The 19432-nt window shown below is 51.1% G+C and overlaps 8 protein-coding genes across 8 annotated transcripts; 4 read left to right on the top strand and 4 right to left on the bottom strand.

The window, feature by feature from the left end:
- Nucleotides 1-608: 608 nt before the first annotated feature.
- Nucleotides 609-2303, bottom strand: P168DRAFT_238439 (copper fist DNA binding domain protein; the record flags this gene model as incomplete). The annotated part of the gene is made up of 3 exons (XM_024833615.1): nt 609-1945; nt 2002-2172; nt 2228-2303. The coding sequence occupies 3 exons, from the start codon at nt 2301-2303 to the stop codon at nt 609-611; spliced, it is 1584 nt and encodes a 527-aa protein (XP_024691768.1).
- Nucleotides 2304-4138: 1835 nt separating this feature from the next.
- On the top strand, nt 4139-4942 carry P168DRAFT_178978 (uncharacterized protein). Its single transcript, XM_024832935.1, has 2 exons — nt 4139-4235; nt 4435-4942. Exons 1-2 carry the CDS (start codon nt 4199-4201, stop codon nt 4779-4781), a joined length of 384 nt encoding a protein of 127 aa, XP_024691767.1. The 5' UTR covers nt 4139-4198; the 3' UTR covers nt 4782-4942.
- P168DRAFT_178971 (uncharacterized protein) lies at nt 4924-5667 on the top strand. Its single transcript, XM_024832934.1, has 2 exons — nt 4924-5279; nt 5449-5667. The coding sequence occupies exons 1-2, from the start codon at nt 5065-5067 to the stop codon at nt 5612-5614; spliced, it is 381 nt and encodes a 126-aa protein (XP_024691766.1). The 5' UTR covers nt 4924-5064; the 3' UTR covers nt 5615-5667.
- A 2193-nt stretch (nt 5668-7860) lies between these two features.
- P168DRAFT_305496 (putative C6 finger domain protein) lies at nt 7861-11164 on the top strand. Its single transcript, XM_024838932.1, has 6 exons — nt 7861-8472; nt 8550-8662; nt 8718-8965; nt 9015-9207; nt 9260-9849; nt 9916-11164. Exons 1-6 carry the CDS (start codon nt 8062-8064, stop codon nt 10821-10823), a joined length of 2463 nt encoding a protein of 820 aa, XP_024691765.1. The 5' UTR covers nt 7861-8061; the 3' UTR covers nt 10824-11164.
- A 52-nt stretch (nt 11165-11216) lies between these two features.
- On the bottom strand, nt 11217-14223 carry P168DRAFT_328238 (uncharacterized protein; the record flags this gene model as incomplete). Its single annotated transcript, XM_024841334.1, has 3 exons — nt 11217-11911; nt 12012-12368; nt 14112-14223. The coding sequence occupies 3 exons, from the start codon at nt 14221-14223 to the stop codon at nt 11457-11459; spliced, it is 924 nt and encodes a 307-aa protein (XP_024691764.1). The 3' UTR covers nt 11217-11456.
- Nucleotides 14224-14421: 198 nt separating this feature from the next.
- P168DRAFT_328237 (uncharacterized protein) lies at nt 14422-14726 on the top strand (the record flags this gene model as incomplete). Its single annotated transcript, XM_024841333.1, has 2 exons — nt 14422-14547; nt 14610-14726. The coding sequence occupies 2 exons, from the start codon at nt 14422-14424 to the stop codon at nt 14724-14726; spliced, it is 243 nt and encodes an 80-aa protein (XP_024691763.1).
- Nucleotides 14727-15356: 630 nt separating this feature from the next.
- On the bottom strand, nt 15357-17336 carry P168DRAFT_291313 (6-phosphogluconate dehydrogenase, decarboxylating). Its single transcript, XM_024837383.1, has one exon. It carries the CDS (start codon nt 17151-17153, stop codon nt 15609-15611), a length of 1545 nt encoding a protein of 514 aa, XP_024691762.1. The 5' UTR covers nt 17154-17336; the 3' UTR covers nt 15357-15608.
- A 461-nt stretch (nt 17337-17797) lies between these two features.
- On the bottom strand, nt 17798-19252 carry P168DRAFT_178928 (sugar phosphate isomerase/epimerase family protein). Its single transcript, XM_024832933.1, has one exon. The coding sequence runs from the start codon at nt 18847-18849 to the stop codon at nt 17812-17814; it is 1038 nt and encodes a 345-aa protein (XP_024691761.1). The 5' UTR covers nt 18850-19252; the 3' UTR covers nt 17798-17811.
- Between the last annotated feature and the right edge of the window lie 180 nt (nt 19253-19432).

The raw sequence follows: 19432 nt of genomic DNA, 5'->3' as shown, positions 1-19432 counted from the left end.
TTACTTACTGGTGACTGAACACACCGCTAGATGGCTGTATGTGGAGTTGAGGTTGAGGTAGAGGATGTGTTGTCTACACCGCTTCACCTTCACTCCACCGGGTACCATGCAGGTATGTATTGTTTGTATGTGTATGTGGAAGATGAAATATATGATGGTATCAGTTTATGATTGTAATTTATGTAAGAAAACGCAGCCAGTGTTGTAGTCAGGTGTGATGATAGTGTATAGTGGAAATCAGGGATATCTATTGGGTAAACAAAGAAGATAGAAAAGGGTGAGGTCAAGATGGATGGGCCAGGAATGGGTGTGTCTATGTGCAAACAGCAAGAAAAAGGGTAGAAAAGAAGGTCAAGGTCGAGAATGGCACAAGTATAACATGTACAACAGTGCAGCAGTACAGCAAAGCAGTACAGAAAATACAACACAATAGAAAACGAAATCTTGATAATTCAATGCTATGGTATACCTGGGGCTAATGAAAACAAAATTCTGGCATTTATCATCATCGCTCATCATGGTCATGACGACGGAGCGTCACGTAGACGGTGTGAGGGTGGTGGTAAGCTGCCGCGCACTGTGAAAGATATCCCCCGAAGGGGTCAGTGCTATTGGCCCCAGGACGAAAAGTACCCGCGGTCGTCGTTGGCATTGTTCTCGTCCAGGGGCGGGGGCCCCGGTTCGAACAGCCCCGCGGCCCAGACGGGGTCCGTGGGCGACGTGGTGATCGGCAGACCCGCCGGGGTCTCCATCGGTTTGAACCCGGGCGCCTCGGCCAGCTCGTAGGGCTCCTGCGAGAGGGCCTTCCCGTCCATGCCCAGGTTGGCCTGGAGCTGGTGTTCCAGCGCCGCGGTGGACTCGTTGGCCGACTTGAGGAAGTCGTCGATGTTGATCGACTCCAGCTGATTCGACGACAGCAACTGCACCTGGGGCAGACCGTTGTACGACGACGCCGAGCTGATGCGGTACTGGTCGATATCCGACGACTCGCTCGCGCTGTGGAGTTCGCTGCCGGCGGTCCCGAGGCCGGGGAGAGGCGCGAAATCCTCCACCTCCGAGATGTCGCCGGACGACGACGGTGCCGCGAAATTGGGACCCATCGAGTTGTAGTCGAAGCTGGCGTACGAGGGCGCCTGGGTGCTGGGCGCCGGAACGTCCGACGAGTACAGCGGGAAGCTGGACCAGTCGACCGGCGGGGCGCTGAACGCGGTCGAGTGCTGCGGCACCTCGGTATCGGGCGACGTGAAGTACGGGTCCTTGTACGGGTCTTGGAACGGCAGGCAGTTCACTGGCGACGGATTCGAGTTCGGGAACGTGGAGTACGGCGACACGTCGAGTGGGGGGACGCTGGTGACGATCGGGTCCACCGAGGACTTCCCCATGGAGACGCGTGGGGGCTCGGACGGGTGACCATCGGACGGGGTGTGGTCCAGAGACGGGGCGGCGGGCGGGAAGAAGGACGAGAGGTCGAGCGGGGGAACGACGGTGGGGTCGTCCGCCGGCATGATGGGCGCGCTCTCGGGGGACCCGTGCTCGGATTTGACGCGGCGCGGGAGGCCATCGGGGGCGTGGTCGAAGATGGGGTGACTGGAGAAGGTGTCCCCCATCAGGGCGGCTTGCGACAGCGGCAGCTGGTCGACGGAACGGCGGGCCACGTCGGAGGTCGCGTGGATGGTATGCGACCGGGGTATCGTGTAGGGGAGCCCGCACTTGTGCGCCATGTCATTGTGTTTGTGGGCGGGCTTGTGATGGCCGTCGCGGAAGATGGTGAGGGTGCTCTCCGACTTGGTCGACGTCAACTGGGGCTTTTTGGGCGGCTCCGAGAGGACGGAATGCGGAGGCGGGGGGAGGCCAGTTTCCGGGACAGGATCCAGGTGGGGTTCCTTCTTCAGCGCACAGGTGCAGCGCTGTCCATGACAGCAGCCACATTTTGCATGGAAATCCTCTGTAAACTCCACATCAGAAACAAGGAACCAGGGTCACCATCACCAACATGCTCACGCTTGAGATCCCGTCTATCAAAGAAGTGGGGATCTGAATCATGCTTGTGGCTCTTTTTCTTGTCACCACACTCGCACTTGGTGTGGGTTGTCCGAGACTTGCGTAGGCCACGACAGTGAGCGCATTGAGAGACTGGGCGGCCCTTTTTATTGATATGGGTCAAGGGGCGGTCTGATCTTGTTAGTTTGATTGGCGACTCGAGAGATGGGAAGATGAAGGGACATACCACTATGGTGACAGCTGCTGACACGGTGACCCCGGACGCAAGCCTCACAAGCCCACTTCTCACCATCGATCAACATCGTGGTTACCGGGTGGAGAACATGCGACGAGTCGCGACAACGATGGAATCAATAGTAAGATAGAGAGGTTCTCTCTGGTCTCTTTTCCTGTGGAATGTATCTTTTTTTTTTGTTCTTTTTGTTTTCTGGAATCGCTTCGAGTCTTTTCAAATATCAACCGAACAGGAAGACCTGCCGGGGAATCGGAAAGGGGCCGTCAAGGCGAGGACTGAAGATCAGGAAGTACAGTCCGTCAAGCAGAACGGACCGACTAGAAAGCAAGGAAAACTCCAACTAAAGCAGGGGTATCTTCAACTAATATCCCAATGCACCAAACTGAGTCATAGAAACGCCGTTTTCACCAGTAAAAAGGCTGAGTCGCAACTGGAGGTCACACGGGTAGACTACCTTGGATGGAGAGGCGCAAGAGGCTTTCCCAAGGAATCAGGTACCAGATGGAGGAATATAAAAGTAATAATTGTAGGCAGTCGATCCGGGACTAGAGACAAGGCCAATCGAAGAACATCGAAAAGGCAGAGAGACAAATGACAAGGAAACAAGACGAAAGAAACGAACTGCGATCGGGGGGCCAAAGCCTACGCACCGTTTGGCGCCGGCCGTGAGACAGGACACCAAAAACCGGCTGTGGCGGCCAAGAAGGCGGGAAAAGGCGATCGATCGGAGGGCAGAGTTGGAGTAAAACCCTGTGAAGAGAAAGGAAGAAGAGAAAGAGAGGAAAAGAAGGGAAAGGAAAGGAAAGAAAAGAGAAAAGGGAGAGCGAGGGAAAAGGGACGAGAGGAAAAGGCGGGAGAGAGAGCGAGAGAGAGCGAGAGGGGGCAGAACGGGCAGTTGGTCTGTGTGCGTATGGTAAGATTACCCAGACGATACGATGACTTGGACGTCACTTGAACAGGATTACATGCTTTATATATGTTTATCTACCTATATATTGAGAATCATGATCTATTCTCTATTACTATATAATTATTATATTTCGTTCCTTATTATCAAATATGATTATTCCTATTGTATACCATGTAAATCTAATACAAGTAGAACCATTCCTGGACAGATAAGACCGGCTGCCACCGCGTATATTACCGGTATATACCCCGTCATAAGGATGGACCCTTTTTCACCTCATGCCTGGGTGGGTTTGGCCGCACGTTGGCATTATCAAACCGACACCACGATGGAGACTTCAAATCGTCAGAACATTTACATTGGGTAATTTAGCCCTTCTCTTGACCAGACATGAATCTCGAATTCATTGCTATGACTAACGACAAGACCAAGTCGCATTCAAATTGGTAATATTCCCAGACCTGTCGAAACACGAAACACATCCAGAAGCATGTACAGATCATCCTAGGGATCTCGTGCCAATGACGGGGTTTTGTCACTGCAAGGGGATTTCCAGCGGTGTCGTCGGGGGATAACCGCGATTTACGCCTGAATCGAGACTACAAAAGAAAAGAAAAAAACAGACAGAAAAGCAGGATTGCAAGAAAGCGGTGGAGCCGAGAGCGAGGCTAAGCTGGAGATATGTCTTAGGGTTGGTTTGTTGGGATAAGTAGGGGATTTGGGGGGAGGATTGGGGGGGAGAAGGACTGAAGGACTGGAGGACTTATGGAGGATGGGTGGGGGAGGGGAACCGACTTGGCCTAAAACTCTGTCGACCGACTGGACTCCACGTATTTCTGGGGCAGAAACCGGACCGGTTGGCCTGGCCATTCCCCACTGGGTATTATTATACTGTCAGATGGTATCGTATTGTTTGGTATGGTATGAGCACCATCCATCAGTATAGAGACTACAACAATGCCACTATGGACGTGCCGCCATCACCGATATCGACCACCACCACGCCTACTAACTATTCCAGATATCTACCTACCTATCTAAATATCAGTCAGATGTCCCATTACACCATGCTGGATATCTACCTAGTAGGTAAGAGTAAACTCCGAGTGCAGGACATAATCCAATCCCGTCCTCTGCCGCCCTCGCCTCGCCTCCCCCGACGAGGAGAAATCCTTCTAGAAAACTCATTCTCGGATCTTCCATGCAGCCCCAACTCTCCAACCATTGGCGGTCCGGGAATCTGGATGGGAACGTGCGGGAGGAGGGCTGTACTAACTGTAGTGGACAGGGCAACTCCCACTGGACCATGGTCGAACTTGTTGTTGTGACCAGCCAACCAGCATCCCGGCCGCTGACTGCCCCGTGGCGCCCGGTGCCTTTTTTGCCCCCTCTAGCTTTTCCAATTTTTGTTACACGTCTTCATGCAGGATATCAGTCAGAATAGGACGGGAGATGGAAGGGGACTTATGTCGAACTACTGTGGGTGCAATGTGGTATGTACTCCTACCGTGGTATACTGCAGGTGCATTTCCAGCTCTTTGTCTGCTGTTGGGTGGTATGGTCAGGTACGACGGTACGGCGGCTTACGGGGTTAGCACCCTAGTGGTGATCCTGTACGGTAAGATACAAGGCTAGCGCACGATCCAAGTCATCCACTCTCACTTCTCACATCTCACTTCTACCTGATTATCGGTCTTTCCGATTGAAGCGGACAAGAAGAAGAAATAAGAAAGGAAAAGATAAACAGTCACAACAAGAACAGACAAAGTCAAAACTCCAGACCCCAACTAAACACCAATCACAACACAATGCAAAACCCATCGGCATCAACGCAAGAAGACAGAAGGTCCGAGTAACAAAAGGCTAGTAAGCATCGTCCATACTAGCCCCGTTACTTCTCCCTTACAACTTACAAGTCATGAGTTCCACTGCGGAATGGCGTCACAGCTGCTCGTTCGGGGCATCTGCAGTCGCCGTCGGTCAGTCAGGTGGGCGGGGCCTGATCTGCACCACGATGGTGGATGGTCTGTTGTTGTCCAATCGTGGCGGTGTCTACTGTTATTTCCGTCCCGGGTTGCTTCGGCCATCTGGTCCTTTCTTTTTCCTGGTTAGTTCGACGAGACCCTTGACTAGGTAGGCAACTAATCTCCTTGATGGAGTTTTAGTTGGAAGTTAACTGACTGGTTTCCCTTGGGATTACTTCTGTCTTGTGTTGTTTCTTTATCATTTATTTCTCTATTTTATTCTTCTTACATTGTCTTCCAGACCTGATCGATCCAGTGATATATTGACAATGATCCAGGGATTCAAGCCCGGAAGATTCTAATCCAAAGACAGAAAAGAAAAACGGATCGGAGGCCGGAGCGTATCTAAGCGCCTCAATTTCAACCCTGCTTTTTCTACTAGTTAACCCCTGGGGACGGACAATTCAGGTTCCCTGTTTTAGCAACCGGCCCCGTCAAGCCTAGCCCTTCCCCCGACGCTATCCCACTTGGTCTTGGTGACTTGACTTGACTTAAGTTGACTTTACCCTGACCGGCCAAGTCTGACGATACTAATCATTACTATTATTGTTAATTACCCGTTAGTAACAGCCTTTCTGGGCGGCGGTGGACCGGGAGGGTCCGCCGGCACCGCCCAACTCCATTTCCCGAACAAGGTCGACTCCACGGGAGACACACACAATCTCATTGATCGTGCGCAGCTCGGGCCCAATTTCTTGCCGAGAATGAAATCTGTCTTGAGTTTTCAGAGATTGAGGAGCGAGGGCCAACCCTCGGATAGAATAAATGCTGTCTAACCGTTGGGTAACCCGTCTCATCTCGATCCAGCTGACGAGTCAGTTTGTGTCGTCTATTGGCTGCTGGACGTTAGAGAATCGATCCGAGATGGAGATATGGGAAACGTAGTGGGCCTGTTTCAGATTCGCTTTTTCTCAGCCCGCTGCTGCGCTGTGCGCGCGCCGCGCTGCGGCTGGTGTACCCCAACCCCAACCCGACCCGACCCCAGCTAACGGACCGTGCCCGTCAGCCAGCCCTGAGGGCGATGGACAGAAATATCATAATTGTCAAATTCATTAAAAAAAAAAAAAAAAAAAAAAAAAAAAAAAAAAAAAACCAAACAAATACAAGTCAAAGTAAAATAACGAATTGAAAAGGAATCAAACCAAATCAAAGAGATCGCGAGAAAAATAGGGGGATCGTCTGTCATGCATACCCCAGAACAGATACAGTAGTCACTAGGTAGACATGAGGAACACTATGCTGGTCTCTCACTTTTCATGATGACCGGCAGTGACAATCAAATCGAATCGAATCCTTCTGGTGGCTTTGCCTTGCCAAGACTGAATCCTGGAGAAGTAACTTCCAGGGCGCTGAATTTTTTCTTCCTATAAGCACTTTGGGGCGATCATATGTGTATCGGGTTGGGATATATTAAAAATAGATATACAACAGTGGAATAGAACAACGATATTCTGGTCTTTTTCTAGAGAGGTTCGTTTATTTGTTAAGGTAGACATTAGACATCATATACCGAAGTCCTCGTAGATGCCTCGGTGACTACGGACGCTACGGCCGCTCCGGCGAACTCTATGCGAATTTGATCATTCGCACAGGCCTGAACTAACTACCGGAAATGCCCTGTCAAACTTGACGTCGTTGGAAAACACTCCGTCAGACCCCGTAAGGCCAGTCGATCAAATCCGGAGAGAAACAACGTAGCATTGCCTGAGATGCGCGAGGATCAGACACCTAGGGCCAATCCGGGAGAACGCATACGGGCTGGCCTCTGATATGTGAATCCTTCCGATAGGGGCTGAAGATGACGAGAGTAAGCCAGCCAGCCAGCCAGCCAGTCTTGACTTGAGATCGGATCCGACTAAGAGGAGGAATGTACTGAGTACTTCATGTGAAAGTAGTGATGACCATGTGTAAAACCGACCGACACTGGGCGGGGTGATGGAGGGTTATGCTGACGCTTGGCGGCTAGGATATATGACGTCTGTAGGTATGTTGTGGGTTAGGTACTTGACTATGTTGGAATTATGTGCGTGCTCATGTAGATTTTGAATAACGCTGCTGCGGCTGAAGATACAGTATCGATCTGATGATTGTCATGGATACCTATTGGGGGAATGGTGATGGGTAAGAAGTTCAACGTCGTCGCCTATACGCCTCGACTTGAGGATATGCTAGAGCGCACACAACACGTCTTGCGGTAGATAAAAGTATTGATTGATTCGTAAAAATGGAAAGTCTGTAGAGATCGGTAGACCGTACTAATAAAATAGATAAGTAGGTATGTTGGGATGTTCCAATAGCTACCTCCAAATGTTCGCGAATCTGGTGGCGTATGAGATCTCCCAACGGCTTCATCCAGATCGGTCACGACCACTAGACGGAGATGGAGAAGAGAATCTTCTAAATACAAGCCAAAATTGACCGTATTCCATTCAGATATCAATGGTGGATGTTATCCTGAGTCGACAAATTGTCAGAAGACTAGAGTCTGGGCCGGTGGGAAATAGTATTAATCCGTCGCTGGACGCAGAAACAAAAAGCCGGAGCTCCGCGTCGGCGCGATCATCCCAGAATGAAACTATATCCTCGATCCCCGAAGCTCGCATGGAAGTCGCTGAGTTCGAATTCCTACAATTCAATCGCGCGATCACCATCATGTTTGTTGTGTCTAGCCCACAGCGCCGAGGGCATTCGGCGCTAACCCCTTCAAAAATAAAAATTCTCTCCCCGCCCAATTTTAGCCTGTAAAATCTTGCCTGCTGGCAACCTCGCGTCTTCTTCTTCCCTTCTAACAACTCTCGTCCCTGCACCTTCGTCCGGAGCATCCGCTCCACCCCACCACCACCCCATCAACCTCCCACCGTTTTGACGCGTTTTTGCCTTCGCCGGTCACGATGAATCCCCGCGAACATTCCGATATGCCGTCCACGGCCTCCTACCCGTCTCCTAACTCGGCGCAGATCGGTCAAGGTGCCATGCAGTACTACGCGAATCGCCAATTGACCGCCGACGAGCTCCTGTCCGCCGAGCTCTCCCGCGAAACCTCCGGCCCCGGCCTCGCTGATGGATCGAGTAATGGTGTTCACCATGGGCAATCGATGGTTCTGGGCTCCTCCAACCCCGGTGGTGCCGACATGGGCCGCCCTTCCTCGCCCGACCAACATCAACAACAGCACATGCTGCAGTTCACCCCAAGCCAGCAAGTCGGCGTCGATCCGAACCACGACCTCAGTTATGGTGACCAGAGTGCGAGGAGGAAGCGATCGAAGATTTCGCGCGCTTGCGACGAATGCAGGCGGAAAAAGGTACTTACAATGTTGATGGACTGGTGGTCGCCGCGTGGGGCGTTATCTGGGTGCGTGCTAACGCGCTTGTCTTACAGGTCCGTTGCGATGCGAGTTCTGAGACTGGGGTTGAGACGTGCTCCAATTGTCGCCGACTCGGAGTGGTCTGTCAATTTAGTCGTGTTCCAATGAAGCGTGGGCCGAGTAAAGGGTAAGAATTGCGCTTGGAATTCCACCCAGTGACCCCGACTGACGGATGTGTATAGCTACATCAAGGAACTCGCTGAGCGTCTGCACACTCTCGAGAACCAGATGCAGCCCGCGATGGTTCATCCCGACATGTCGTACCAGGCGATGAACGAGGTGTCGTCACCGCGAGCCTACCAGGACTTTTCGCCGCCCATCGATACGGGTCCCATCGGTGGTCGCAAGAGAACATACTCTGTGTTTGAAGGATTGCCGAGCTCCTCCTTTACCCAGCCGCCGTTTAACACTCGGTCGCAAAACGCTTTCGGTTGGTCCTTTTTATCGTGTTGTTTGAGTCTGCGTACTGACAGCCCTAGACGCCGCAGAAACCTCGCCAGATCCAGTCAACCCCGCGGTCACGAATGACTCCGCGCCGAAACCTGGGAATCTGTTCTGGTCCACGGGCAACGAGAATGGACTGCCGACGGGAATGGAGATGCCTGACGTGGCGAAGAACACGATGGATGATGACATGACCCCCATGGACGTCGATGAAGGGGCGCTCAATGCGTGAGTGTCGTCCCGTCTGCCCATCTGAATATGTAATATTAACCGTCTGCAGCTATTACGCCAAAATTCATCCCATACTTCCCGTGTTACCGCACTCGAAAGAGCGGTTGATGGAGCTTCTACACCAATGCAGCCGTGAGGTCCAGGAAATATTTTTGTACAGTCTGTACACTACGACTGCGACGAACCTGGACCGGGTCGTGTCTACCTTCGAAAGGGTAACGTCCTTCGACAATGCACAAGACCTCCTTTTGTATTACACGCGACAGCCATCGATTCTCCGCTCCAACGGGGCCAATCTGATATGGCTCCAGTCTACGCTACTCATGATCATGGATTGCGATTCGAGAGGTCCCGACAATTTCGTGCTCAAGGATGGTGTACCCAAACAATCCTTGATTCAGTCTGCTCTCAAGCTGGGCTCCGACATGGCCAAGGGCCTGGGGCAATTGAAGAGCAAACGGTCGTCGGAGCCGGACGTTGACTCGGATGCGAACCTGGTGCGCCGTAACTGGGTGTCTTTGGCTATCCTGACGCGCTGGTACGCCATTAGCGTGGCGGACCCTAGCGTCCTTGGATCGCAGGAGATCGGTGGTCGGGAAGATGAGCGGGTCGTCGGTTCGATCACGACGGGGATTGGCTGTATGTTGACCGATCTAGTTCTCCATCTCCATCTACTCGCAGACCTTGCTAACTGGTGACTTGCAGCATACTCCACATTCCTCATTGAACTAGTAACACTAGCCTCGCTCGACCACAACGTTTGCCAGTCGAATACGGGGACCGGTCGCATGGTCGCGGCTAATTTGATGGCATCGCTTGAACGTCTGAACGAAGTCGAAGACTTCCAGAAGCCCCCTGAGATCCCGGAAGAGACCGCTCCCCCAAGCTTCATGGAGAGTCTCCAGAACCAACTCTACTGGACCGTCCGGCTACTCATCAAGCGACACATCTTCGTCTACAGCCCCTACGAGATCGTCTACAGCGCTGAAGAAGTCATCAACGAACTGCACCGAGCAACGACACAGTACTCCCGGATCGCCACGCCCTTCGACCTCCACAGTCTAGCCCTCGCCTCCATGACCCTCCTCGAAGCCACCGTCCTCCCCGAATACGCGAACGAGTGCTGGGACGCCCTGAAAAAAGTCGAAGAAATCCTCGACCACCGCTCCAAATGGACCGCCGCCGGCGCCGAATTCAGCAACATCTTCGCCACCCCTGGCTGGGACGCCAAGATCCGCCTCTTCCTCGAATGGCGCCGCGCAAAGGCCCAGGAAAGCCAACTCCAGGACCCTACCTCCGTCTCCTCCTCCACCACCTTCGGCAAGAGCGGCTCCGCCGCTCCGCCCGTCATGGGCCCCAACGAGCAGCGCTCCCTCCAACATCTCGCAGATCTTGCCGTCGGCGCGGAAGGCTCCGTCGCGGCTAACAACAACTCGGGCACCCCGCCGCCGGCCCTCCCCTCGACAGAGACTAACATGGGCGGTGGTCCCGCGTCTCCGAATTTGACGGCCGTGGGGCAGCCGCACGGCCGTGTGGTCGTCGACTTTACGCTCTTGACTAAGGAGGGCTACCTTAATGTCTTTTCGGGGTTGATCTATCGACGATCTCGCTGAGATTGGTGGATTGGATTTTTCTGATAGGATTTATCTCAGTATTTTATGTTATTCATACTCTCTCCGATGCAGAAGAGGACGAACGAATTTTCTCTTCCGTGAAAAAGTTGTCTATTGAGATACTGCTTCAATATCTTTGATATGATTCTTTTTCTTTCTTATTTTCTCCCCTTTTCTGGTTTTACCTTTAACTATTTCTTCTCTTCTCTTTTGATTCTTATTTTCTTTTATTTTGTTCACCGCGTTCCCTGATATGTCGTGCGTGGTTTGCGACTGACTAGCGGGATTCTTTTATTTTTATTTTTATTCTTTTTTTATCTTTTCTTAATCAGGCTTGTATTTGTAGGAAAGAAATGGATGGGCGAAAAATCCCCTTTCTTTAATTATTAACTTGGGTCTTGTTTCTTGACTTGATAGCTTTGGTTAGGGTAATTGTAATGCAGTGCAATGCAACGTAAACATCTAGCAAACAAGCCCCCTTCGGTAGATAGAGTATTGAAAAACACTCAAGTACTCAATCGAATATGTGATATGCAATATAAATACTCGACGAATGAATCCCGCCAATTAATATGATATACTCAATGGAAAGGAGAAACAGAAATCCCTAGTATCTAGTGTCTGAAGTTGTACTCACTTCCCGAGCGCAATCCGCACCCATGCGCCCTCGACGTCCTGGCATAGTTGCAGGAATGAATCGTCGTCGATGTGCTCGCAGATCCAGTTCTGTAGGTTGGCGGTTCGTTGCGGGGTGGGTTCGGAGAGGTAGGATGATAGGTCTAGCATGGTGAGTTCGTTTGGGTGCTGCTGCGGCTGCTGGGGAGATTTGTGAATGGTGCTGGGGGAGGGTTTTGGCTTGGTACTGGGGGCGTTGGTATTTTGATCGGATGAGATGACACAGCTAGGGCTGGTTGTTGTTGGTAGTGGCTGTGGCAGTGGTAGGTGGGTTGCTGTGTCGAGGATATTAGGCGTGGAATGGTGATATTTCAAAGTGAGAAGTTTCGAGCTTTGGGGCTCGGGTCTTTGTTGGATTTGTGTGTTCCACGAATCTAGGCTTGATACCGGTCCTGCGAGGTTCCTAGCTGCCTCTGTCGAGTCTAGTCGGTTAGCATACACGTAGTACCACCGGTTGGGTTTTGGATAGGAACAAAGAAGGAGGTCAATGGTCTACTCTCCCTGCTGACCTACCTGCGCGGCAAATCGGTCCTCGAGACGGCCCCGATCCGTGTGCAACCGTAGCGGGTCTCGCCGTTGTCGTACACGCTCGCTTCGCGACCGGGTTCGCAAACGGGAGGTCTCGCTTCGGGGGTAGAAGCTCCTCTAGTGGGCGGATGGCACGGAAGGTTGTTGCCGTGGAGGGTCTAGGGGCTACTGGTGCTTGGGTGCTTGGGTGGGCAAGCGGCGTGCTCTGGAAAAATGGAGACTCTGTCTGCTTGTCTGGCGCTGGGTGTTGTTCGTGTCTCGCGCTGTTATGGTGCGCCGTTGCGTGTTCTGTAGTGGCTGTGATGGTGTAGCCGGTACCCGAAGACGAAGGCAGCGAGGGACCTATCGTAGATGTCAGCAAACGAGGCTCTTTCCCAGATGTTGTATTACTTGGGGATATTGCTTTACCGACTGTGACGCTAGATGTTCTTTCATGTGTCTGGCTTGTGGGCAGGTGAGTTTGAAAGACACTGTCAGCAGTGGTCGAAAGGTTGGACAGGGGTGGAGTAGGGTGAAATGTGCTCATTGATCTTGAGACAGCAGGGAGCAATTCTCGGCGCCATTGGGATGAAGATGGTCTTGTTGGTTGGGGAAGTGTTCCAACGTTGGATTCCGAGAATGGACATTTTATATCACTCAGTATGGAGAGAGCTGTGTAGTAGTCACGGTCCAAAGAGAATTTGATCTGGAAGCGTCGTATCTGCCAATTTATTAGACCTTGGATATTGTGCACTTTCTGTGGTACGCACATAGGTTTTCTCCGAATATCTTACTGCTAGACACGGCAGTTTTACGACAATAGCAGCGTTCGCTTTGGTATGTATCTGCTGACTCGATTGTGATGAACTAGAATTAGAGGATTCTTGTGCGATCTTGGAGAGGTCGACTGTCTCCTGTTATATCGCACCGGGCAGTTTCAGTATCTCTTCCCTTTATCTCATGTTGTCTATATACTCTCAAGACTCTCTCGACATGACGCACCAGTATTTCCCTGTCTCTCGAGACTTTCATGAGCACTCTCTCCCCGGTAGAAAGCGTTCTAGGGCATCTTTCAAACACAACAATGATATCACCGTTACTGAAAAGATGAGACCAAGTGAGAGGCCCTTTGTAGTTGATAGAGGTGGTGGTATGAGAAAATTTGGCCAGAGGCAGACGAGAAAGCTGGGTAGGAGCTTGCGGCCGTTGAGAGAGAGAATGCATTGTCGTCTCACAGCATCACTATAGGTAGAGGGGGAAGTTATCTTTCATCTCTAAAAAGGTAGAATGGAACATCTGGACGGGAAGAATCGTGGATTGTGAGGGTGAATTCTAGAATTCTGGAACAGGTGACCATGCCTCCTAGATGTACCTAGCATAATTCTGGATAAATTGTACATGCTTGGTCGATCTTTTTCATCTCTTTCCCCCACAATATATATCTGTCTAATCTGCTCTTTTGATCTAAATCGAGGAGAAATGAACATAACAAGGCAAGTCTCCAGAAAATAAGCCACGACTAATACACATGGATTAGAAATCTATAGATTGTCAAGATACTGATACGGATTGTAGATGACAAGTGACTACGTTGATAACGACAATATATACGAACAGAGTATGGCAATCGGTCAAAAGCCATCAGGGCAGACACAAGCGTCTGATTATATAAACTGGTCGCCATTGCTGATCGCCGTAATGGGGAGGCGATGCCGATGAGCATCCTGTCAACCTGCGTTGTCAATGTCAAAACGGACAATTGCTCACCGCAACATTTCATATGTCACAGCCAAGGTATGCCTACCACCGAGGGAGAACAATTGTCTTTCAAGATGACTGGACAGCTCCTAGTAGCATGCGCCATCTATGATCTAAGGGGCCGGTTTAAAGTTTGATACTCCGTCAGGTTGGAATCTGTTGAGCATCAGGGCCAGCAGTCGTTGCGAGTGTCTAATCTCATCATCGACCCACAGTCGCATCGCAATGATGACCTCAGAGAGCTCTAGATCAATATCAGCATGCCAATGCCTGGATCTCTCCCCAGACATCATGGGCGGGACCTTTCAATGGGTGGCTCGAGTGACCATCCGGGGACCCACCCGGAACCAAAGTCTCCTCCGGCCTGGACTGTTAGGGCTGCGGAGTACTTGCACAGCGCAGGACACAGATTCAATGTGCATACATGGACTGTGAATATACTGTGGTCAATATTGGCCATGGTTCGATCGACCTCTGACGATTGTGATCTGACATCAGGGTACTCAAAATCTTCACGGTCGAATCATGACTTTGGTATGACGTCCTAGAAAGCCCAAGTGTTATATTTCAACATAAATAGCAGCACATCCATTTCTCGAATGCTAGTTTATGATCCCAGACGAAGAACTTCCCCAATTGCCAATTTAACAAGAGATAAATGGCATCCAACACCAACCCCGGAAACTTCGCCAACCGCCCTCACGAGGAGGTAGAGAACATCGCCAAACAAGGTGGTCGATCCAGCCACGAAGGCGGATTTCATCATATGGATCCGAACAAACAGGTAAGTCATAGTTGCCCAAACATTGACTTCAATTCTAGTAGTGCTAATGGAGTGTTGTATAGAGAGACATTGCCTCCAAGGGCGGCCAAGCTTCAAGTGGCAGCTTTGAGCCCGGAGACCCCAGAGCCCGGGCAGCCGGCCAGAAGGGCGGCTCAGCTCGTGGAATGCCAGAGGAGTAGGGAGTTATCAATAATTAACTGTTGTGCTGTTTGAGATATTTAGTGTTTGTAATTTTAATACATATCAAATCAATGCTATTCCGATGATAATGTCTTGCAAATTGTCGCTGTGGATGGGGAAGACCAAGGGACAGCACGCATTTATTAGTACAATTTTCCATATTAATGAGAAGAGATTGTAACTAGCACATTTGCACGTAGTCTACCTCTTGACTAAAACGAGATCTGTAGTTATGACGATGGTCTTGTCTACAGATCCATCTAACCTTCAACATATCGTCGATAGACAACTATTTATCCACATCCAAGGATCCCCAAGCAACGGTGCCTTTGGCATTTTATTGGAAGGTATACAACCAAATCCCTAGCTCCACAGAGACAAGCGGTATGATCTGACAAGGCCCAGTCAGTATCCATGCGTCTTCTAGGAGTCATCCTAGAAATAAGGACCGATATAGATCGCAATGATTGATAATGATCTCCTTGGTCTGGGGCTGTCAAATGTCCATCTACAGGAGCGAAGTGCCTACAGATTTGGAATTTAGCATGACTGGGTCTACGCGTTTCTTTTCTCGTGAGTGATATATATTGACAACGGTGATAAAGCGGGAATGACCATAGGTATTCCATTGTTCTGGAACCTGGAGCCTATCAAACTCTATCCCATGCAATTCTCAAGTCGATGCTCCCGCCTGGCCCATGTTCTAGTCACATAATGAGATAATTCAAGTCATGTTGGTAGTGTCATTCTCTATACTATCACTCGTCATGGATGCTAAGAATCAAATGAGGGATGACCGAGTTGTCACTAAGACACCTTGCTGAGGTCTATGGCAATATTTTGGGCCTATACAGCATAAAATGCAGTTGCCTCAGCGACTCCTAAGCGGGTCGCCATTCATAGTGATGGGGACCTTTGCTTGTCGGCCCAGGGTCTTCCCCAGGAACGCCTGGTTTATTATATCCATGGGCGCCAAATAAGTCCATCTGACCTTGCATAAATTGGGTCGGAAGCCTAGTACCACCTGTATATTTTAGATACTCCAAAGCCGCCGACAGGGCTGGGATATACTGATCGGTCCGGATGCCCTGGAGGACAATTTCCTTGAGAGCACCCACGTGGCTGTGTAAAGAAACGGCCACACCGTTGACTAGTTTCAGATTGGTCCAATCCGTGGTTCCAGATAGACCATCCTGCAGGAGGTCTAAGATATACTCCGACTGAATGATACAGCCATTGCGCCAGATTTGCAGGCAGGCTGCCGGGTTGATGTCCCAGTGTTCGTCTTGCGATGCCCGCGCAATTAGCTCCAGACCCTCGCAGTAGGAGACCAGGAACCCGCAGTACACGGCCGCCTGCAGCGTTTTCAAGAAGCCTGCGGTATCCTGCACCCCTTGTACGAGCCCTGGGCTGGCCATCCGGAGCTTTTCCGCCACAGCGAGCCGCTCCTTGCGATTGCCGCTGGCGACGCGGAGGTAATGAGCTGTGGCGTTGGTAGGTGTAGCGACGTGCCTTAGGGCCGATTCCATCAGCGCCCAGTGAGGCGTCCCTTCGCTGTTATCATCATCCTGGACCACTTTGTCCAGGACTTCATCAAGCACATATTCGGAGCTATCCCCAGCTCCCTCACCGCTACGGTCACCTTCGGGCGTCTTGCGTGTCCGCAGTAACTGTTCACCGATGTCCAGGAGATAAGTGCGTCGAAGCAAGCCCTCCTTATTCCACTGGCCAAAGATATCAGCCACCTGGTCGTAGCTTAGGCCCAGCCCGAAGTGCATGAAAGACCATGCCTCCGCCAGCGTGGACAGCATGCCTCCTTCGATGAAATTGTGGGCCATCTTAACAAAATGCCCCGCCCCAGCGGGTCCGATGCGTGTTACACACGGCTGGCCGGACTGGGGGTCCTTGGCAGCGTACTGCTGCAGCAGAGGCATCACGAGATCCAACGTCTCGGCATCACCCCCAGGGGACAGGCTAGGCCCTCGGCGCGCCGCCTGGTACCCGCCAGACACACCCATGCCAATCCAGTGGACCCCTCGCTCCGCGCACCGGCGCTGGCGCGCCTCCGTCCGGCGATAGTACTCGTTTCCGCCGTCGAGGACAATGTCGCCTTCGGATAGGTCGTCGCTGATCATATCGAGGACGGAGTCGGCGGGGTCACCATGGGTGATGGAAAACATGAAAAGTTTGCGCTTATTGTCGCCGGTAACCAGGCTTCGTACGAATTCGTGAATGTCCTCGAAGCTCCGAATTTGGTCACCTCGTTTGTCTGCTTGCAGGTCTCGCACGAGCCGGTCGATGTTGCTCGTCTTGCAGTCCCAGATAGAGACTTTCAGGCCTAGGTCAGCGAAGGCAATGGCCATTTGAGAGCCCATGCTACCTGCGCCGACAATGCCTATGCGCTGGAAGGGATGTTGGGAAGGCATTTTCGTTAGGCTGGTGGTGGTTCGAATTGTAGGTAAGGAAGTAGTAATCGGGGTTGGTGGGGTTGATTTGCTGTAGTCGCTCTCTAGAGATCCAAAATCGGCCTCCTGCTCATGTCTGAGGAATCTTGAGGTACAGGCCGTGACTAGTCAATGTGTGGAAGCTAGAGAATCGTTCACAATGGCAGGTCATTCTTCTCGTGCTCGTATACCCCTTAACTGTTTTATTATGAATCTAGCATGCACAAACTATGTCATGATGGGTCTGATGTCGCTATGACATAATTTGGGGAACCCTGTGGGGCATATCAACCAGGTTACGATAGAGTCTAGAATGTGGTTCTCATGCACCAGGGGCCATAAATCTTATCACGAGGCTATGAAGAATTGGGACGTTTTGCTAGAGCTTAGTAGTTTGTTGTATTGGACTTCGCTGCCTGGGTAGGTAAGATTGCATGGCAAAATCTCTCCAAGATTTCTCCCATCGCAAGTTAACCTGAAAAGATGATAGAACACCCTCTTTTGCGATGGTATGGGAATTGCTTATTGCCTTGGGTATATTCGGACTATAATGATGTGGGTTTGTATGTGTTCTTGATATTATATTTTATCCATACTAGACATCAGACAAGTCTGACCGCAAAGGTTATAAAAGCGAACCTCACTCAGAGCATTGATCTAACAATTTCTTCATGGCTCGCATAGCTTGCTGGGCAAAAGACCCCATATCTGAAATATCCCTTCTACCCACGCCATCAGGCCCCTTGTCGAAGATCTCCATCGAAAACCAGCCTCTAAACCCGGTTGCCAGCACCGCTTTCGTGACCGATTCAATAGGTAGATACCCTCCATCGTAGGGCATCGGACGTAGACGACTGCTCCACCGCGCCCGCGGTCTCTGCCCTTCAGTCGTGTCATCTGTAGCCAGTGGTTTCGAAGGCTTGTACGCATCCGAGATTTGGAGCAAGTAAATTTTGCTGGCGGGGACCATGTTCCCCAGCTCGCGCATGCTCTGCTGGAAACTTTTCTCCAGCGTCTCGCGCGGAAGATCCTCAATCAGACCCGACTCCGTTGTAGGATCGGCCCATTCTGACCCCGCAGTCTGGAAAGTGTCCAGACACAGCCCGATATTGGGCCTGTCAACGGCGCGCACCACTTCCCAGGCATTTTTCCAGGTCGGCGCGTGAGTCGACCAGCACCAGTTCTCGTAGGCGAGGCGCTTGTGCCCGTGTTGGTCTAGCATATCGCACAGCTCGCGTAGGTCTTCGATGACGCTGGTTTCTGCGTCTGCGGAGAGCCGCTCGCGCGGGATATCGGTTGATCCGACTTGTAAGAGATCCGTGCCTACTGCGTCCATGATTGATATCCAACATTTGGCCCGTTTAAATGCGTCGTCACGATCGGGGGAGCCCCGTGGCCAGCCTTCGAGATGCGCGAACGGCTGTAGCATCATGACTGTGAGTTTGTTGGATTGGCATAATTGGCGGATTTCTTTGGAGACTTTGACTAGCTCCTCGTAATTGTTTGGGGAGACCTGATGCCCGAGGAGCTCGTTGCCGTAGGCCAGTATGTCGGGGAATGAGAGCTCGATCCCCTTGAAGCCTGCTTGGCTTATAGCCTTGAGCTTCGCGGGGAGGGTGTCATCGGGACCATGGCCGATGGAGCAGGTAGCGTAGGCGAGAGGGAGAGTTTCGGTCATATTGGGTGTATGGAATTGGTTAGGTCTCAAGCGACTGGACGATAATTATCTTATATGAGGGTAAATAGCCATTGCGGCGATGCTTTAGGGGTGCCGTGAGGAGCGATGATGTAACCAGAGTCCACGTTCAGATAAGCAGCAATGACGCTATCCCGATGTAACTCCACATATCTGCAAGTTAAATCCGGGTTAGCAAGCCACTCGAAAACAAGGATGGAGTGTCTGCCGATATGTAGTTAGCGAAGGCTTGTTTTTTTCCTCGAAATTCATTTCTTAACCAATATCACACTGTAGCAAAAGTGATGTTTGGATATAATGACCATAAACCATAGTACTTCGGATACTAACTATGAACAGCGTGAAGGATTCTAATCCTAGAATAGATTACCTTATTATGAATCCCACGCAGCTTCCAAGACATCTGCCAGTCTGTCTAAATTGCAAGCCATATCCACAGAGAACTTGCTAAATTGTCCATCTGGACACTATCCAGAGTACTAGCTATGTGAGCTTTCCCTGGGATATCAAGCCAACAATGGACTATAAAAGAATATAGCGTACACCTGTACGGCTTGGCTTTGAT

Source organism: Aspergillus campestris (genome assembly GCF_002847485.1).
Source record: "Aspergillus campestris IBT 28561 chromosome Unknown P168scaffold_8, whole genome shotgun sequence".
Taxonomy (NCBI): Eukaryota; Fungi; Ascomycota; class Eurotiomycetes; order Eurotiales; family Aspergillaceae; genus Aspergillus; species Aspergillus campestris.
This window is presented reverse-complemented; position numbering and strand designations above follow the sequence as displayed.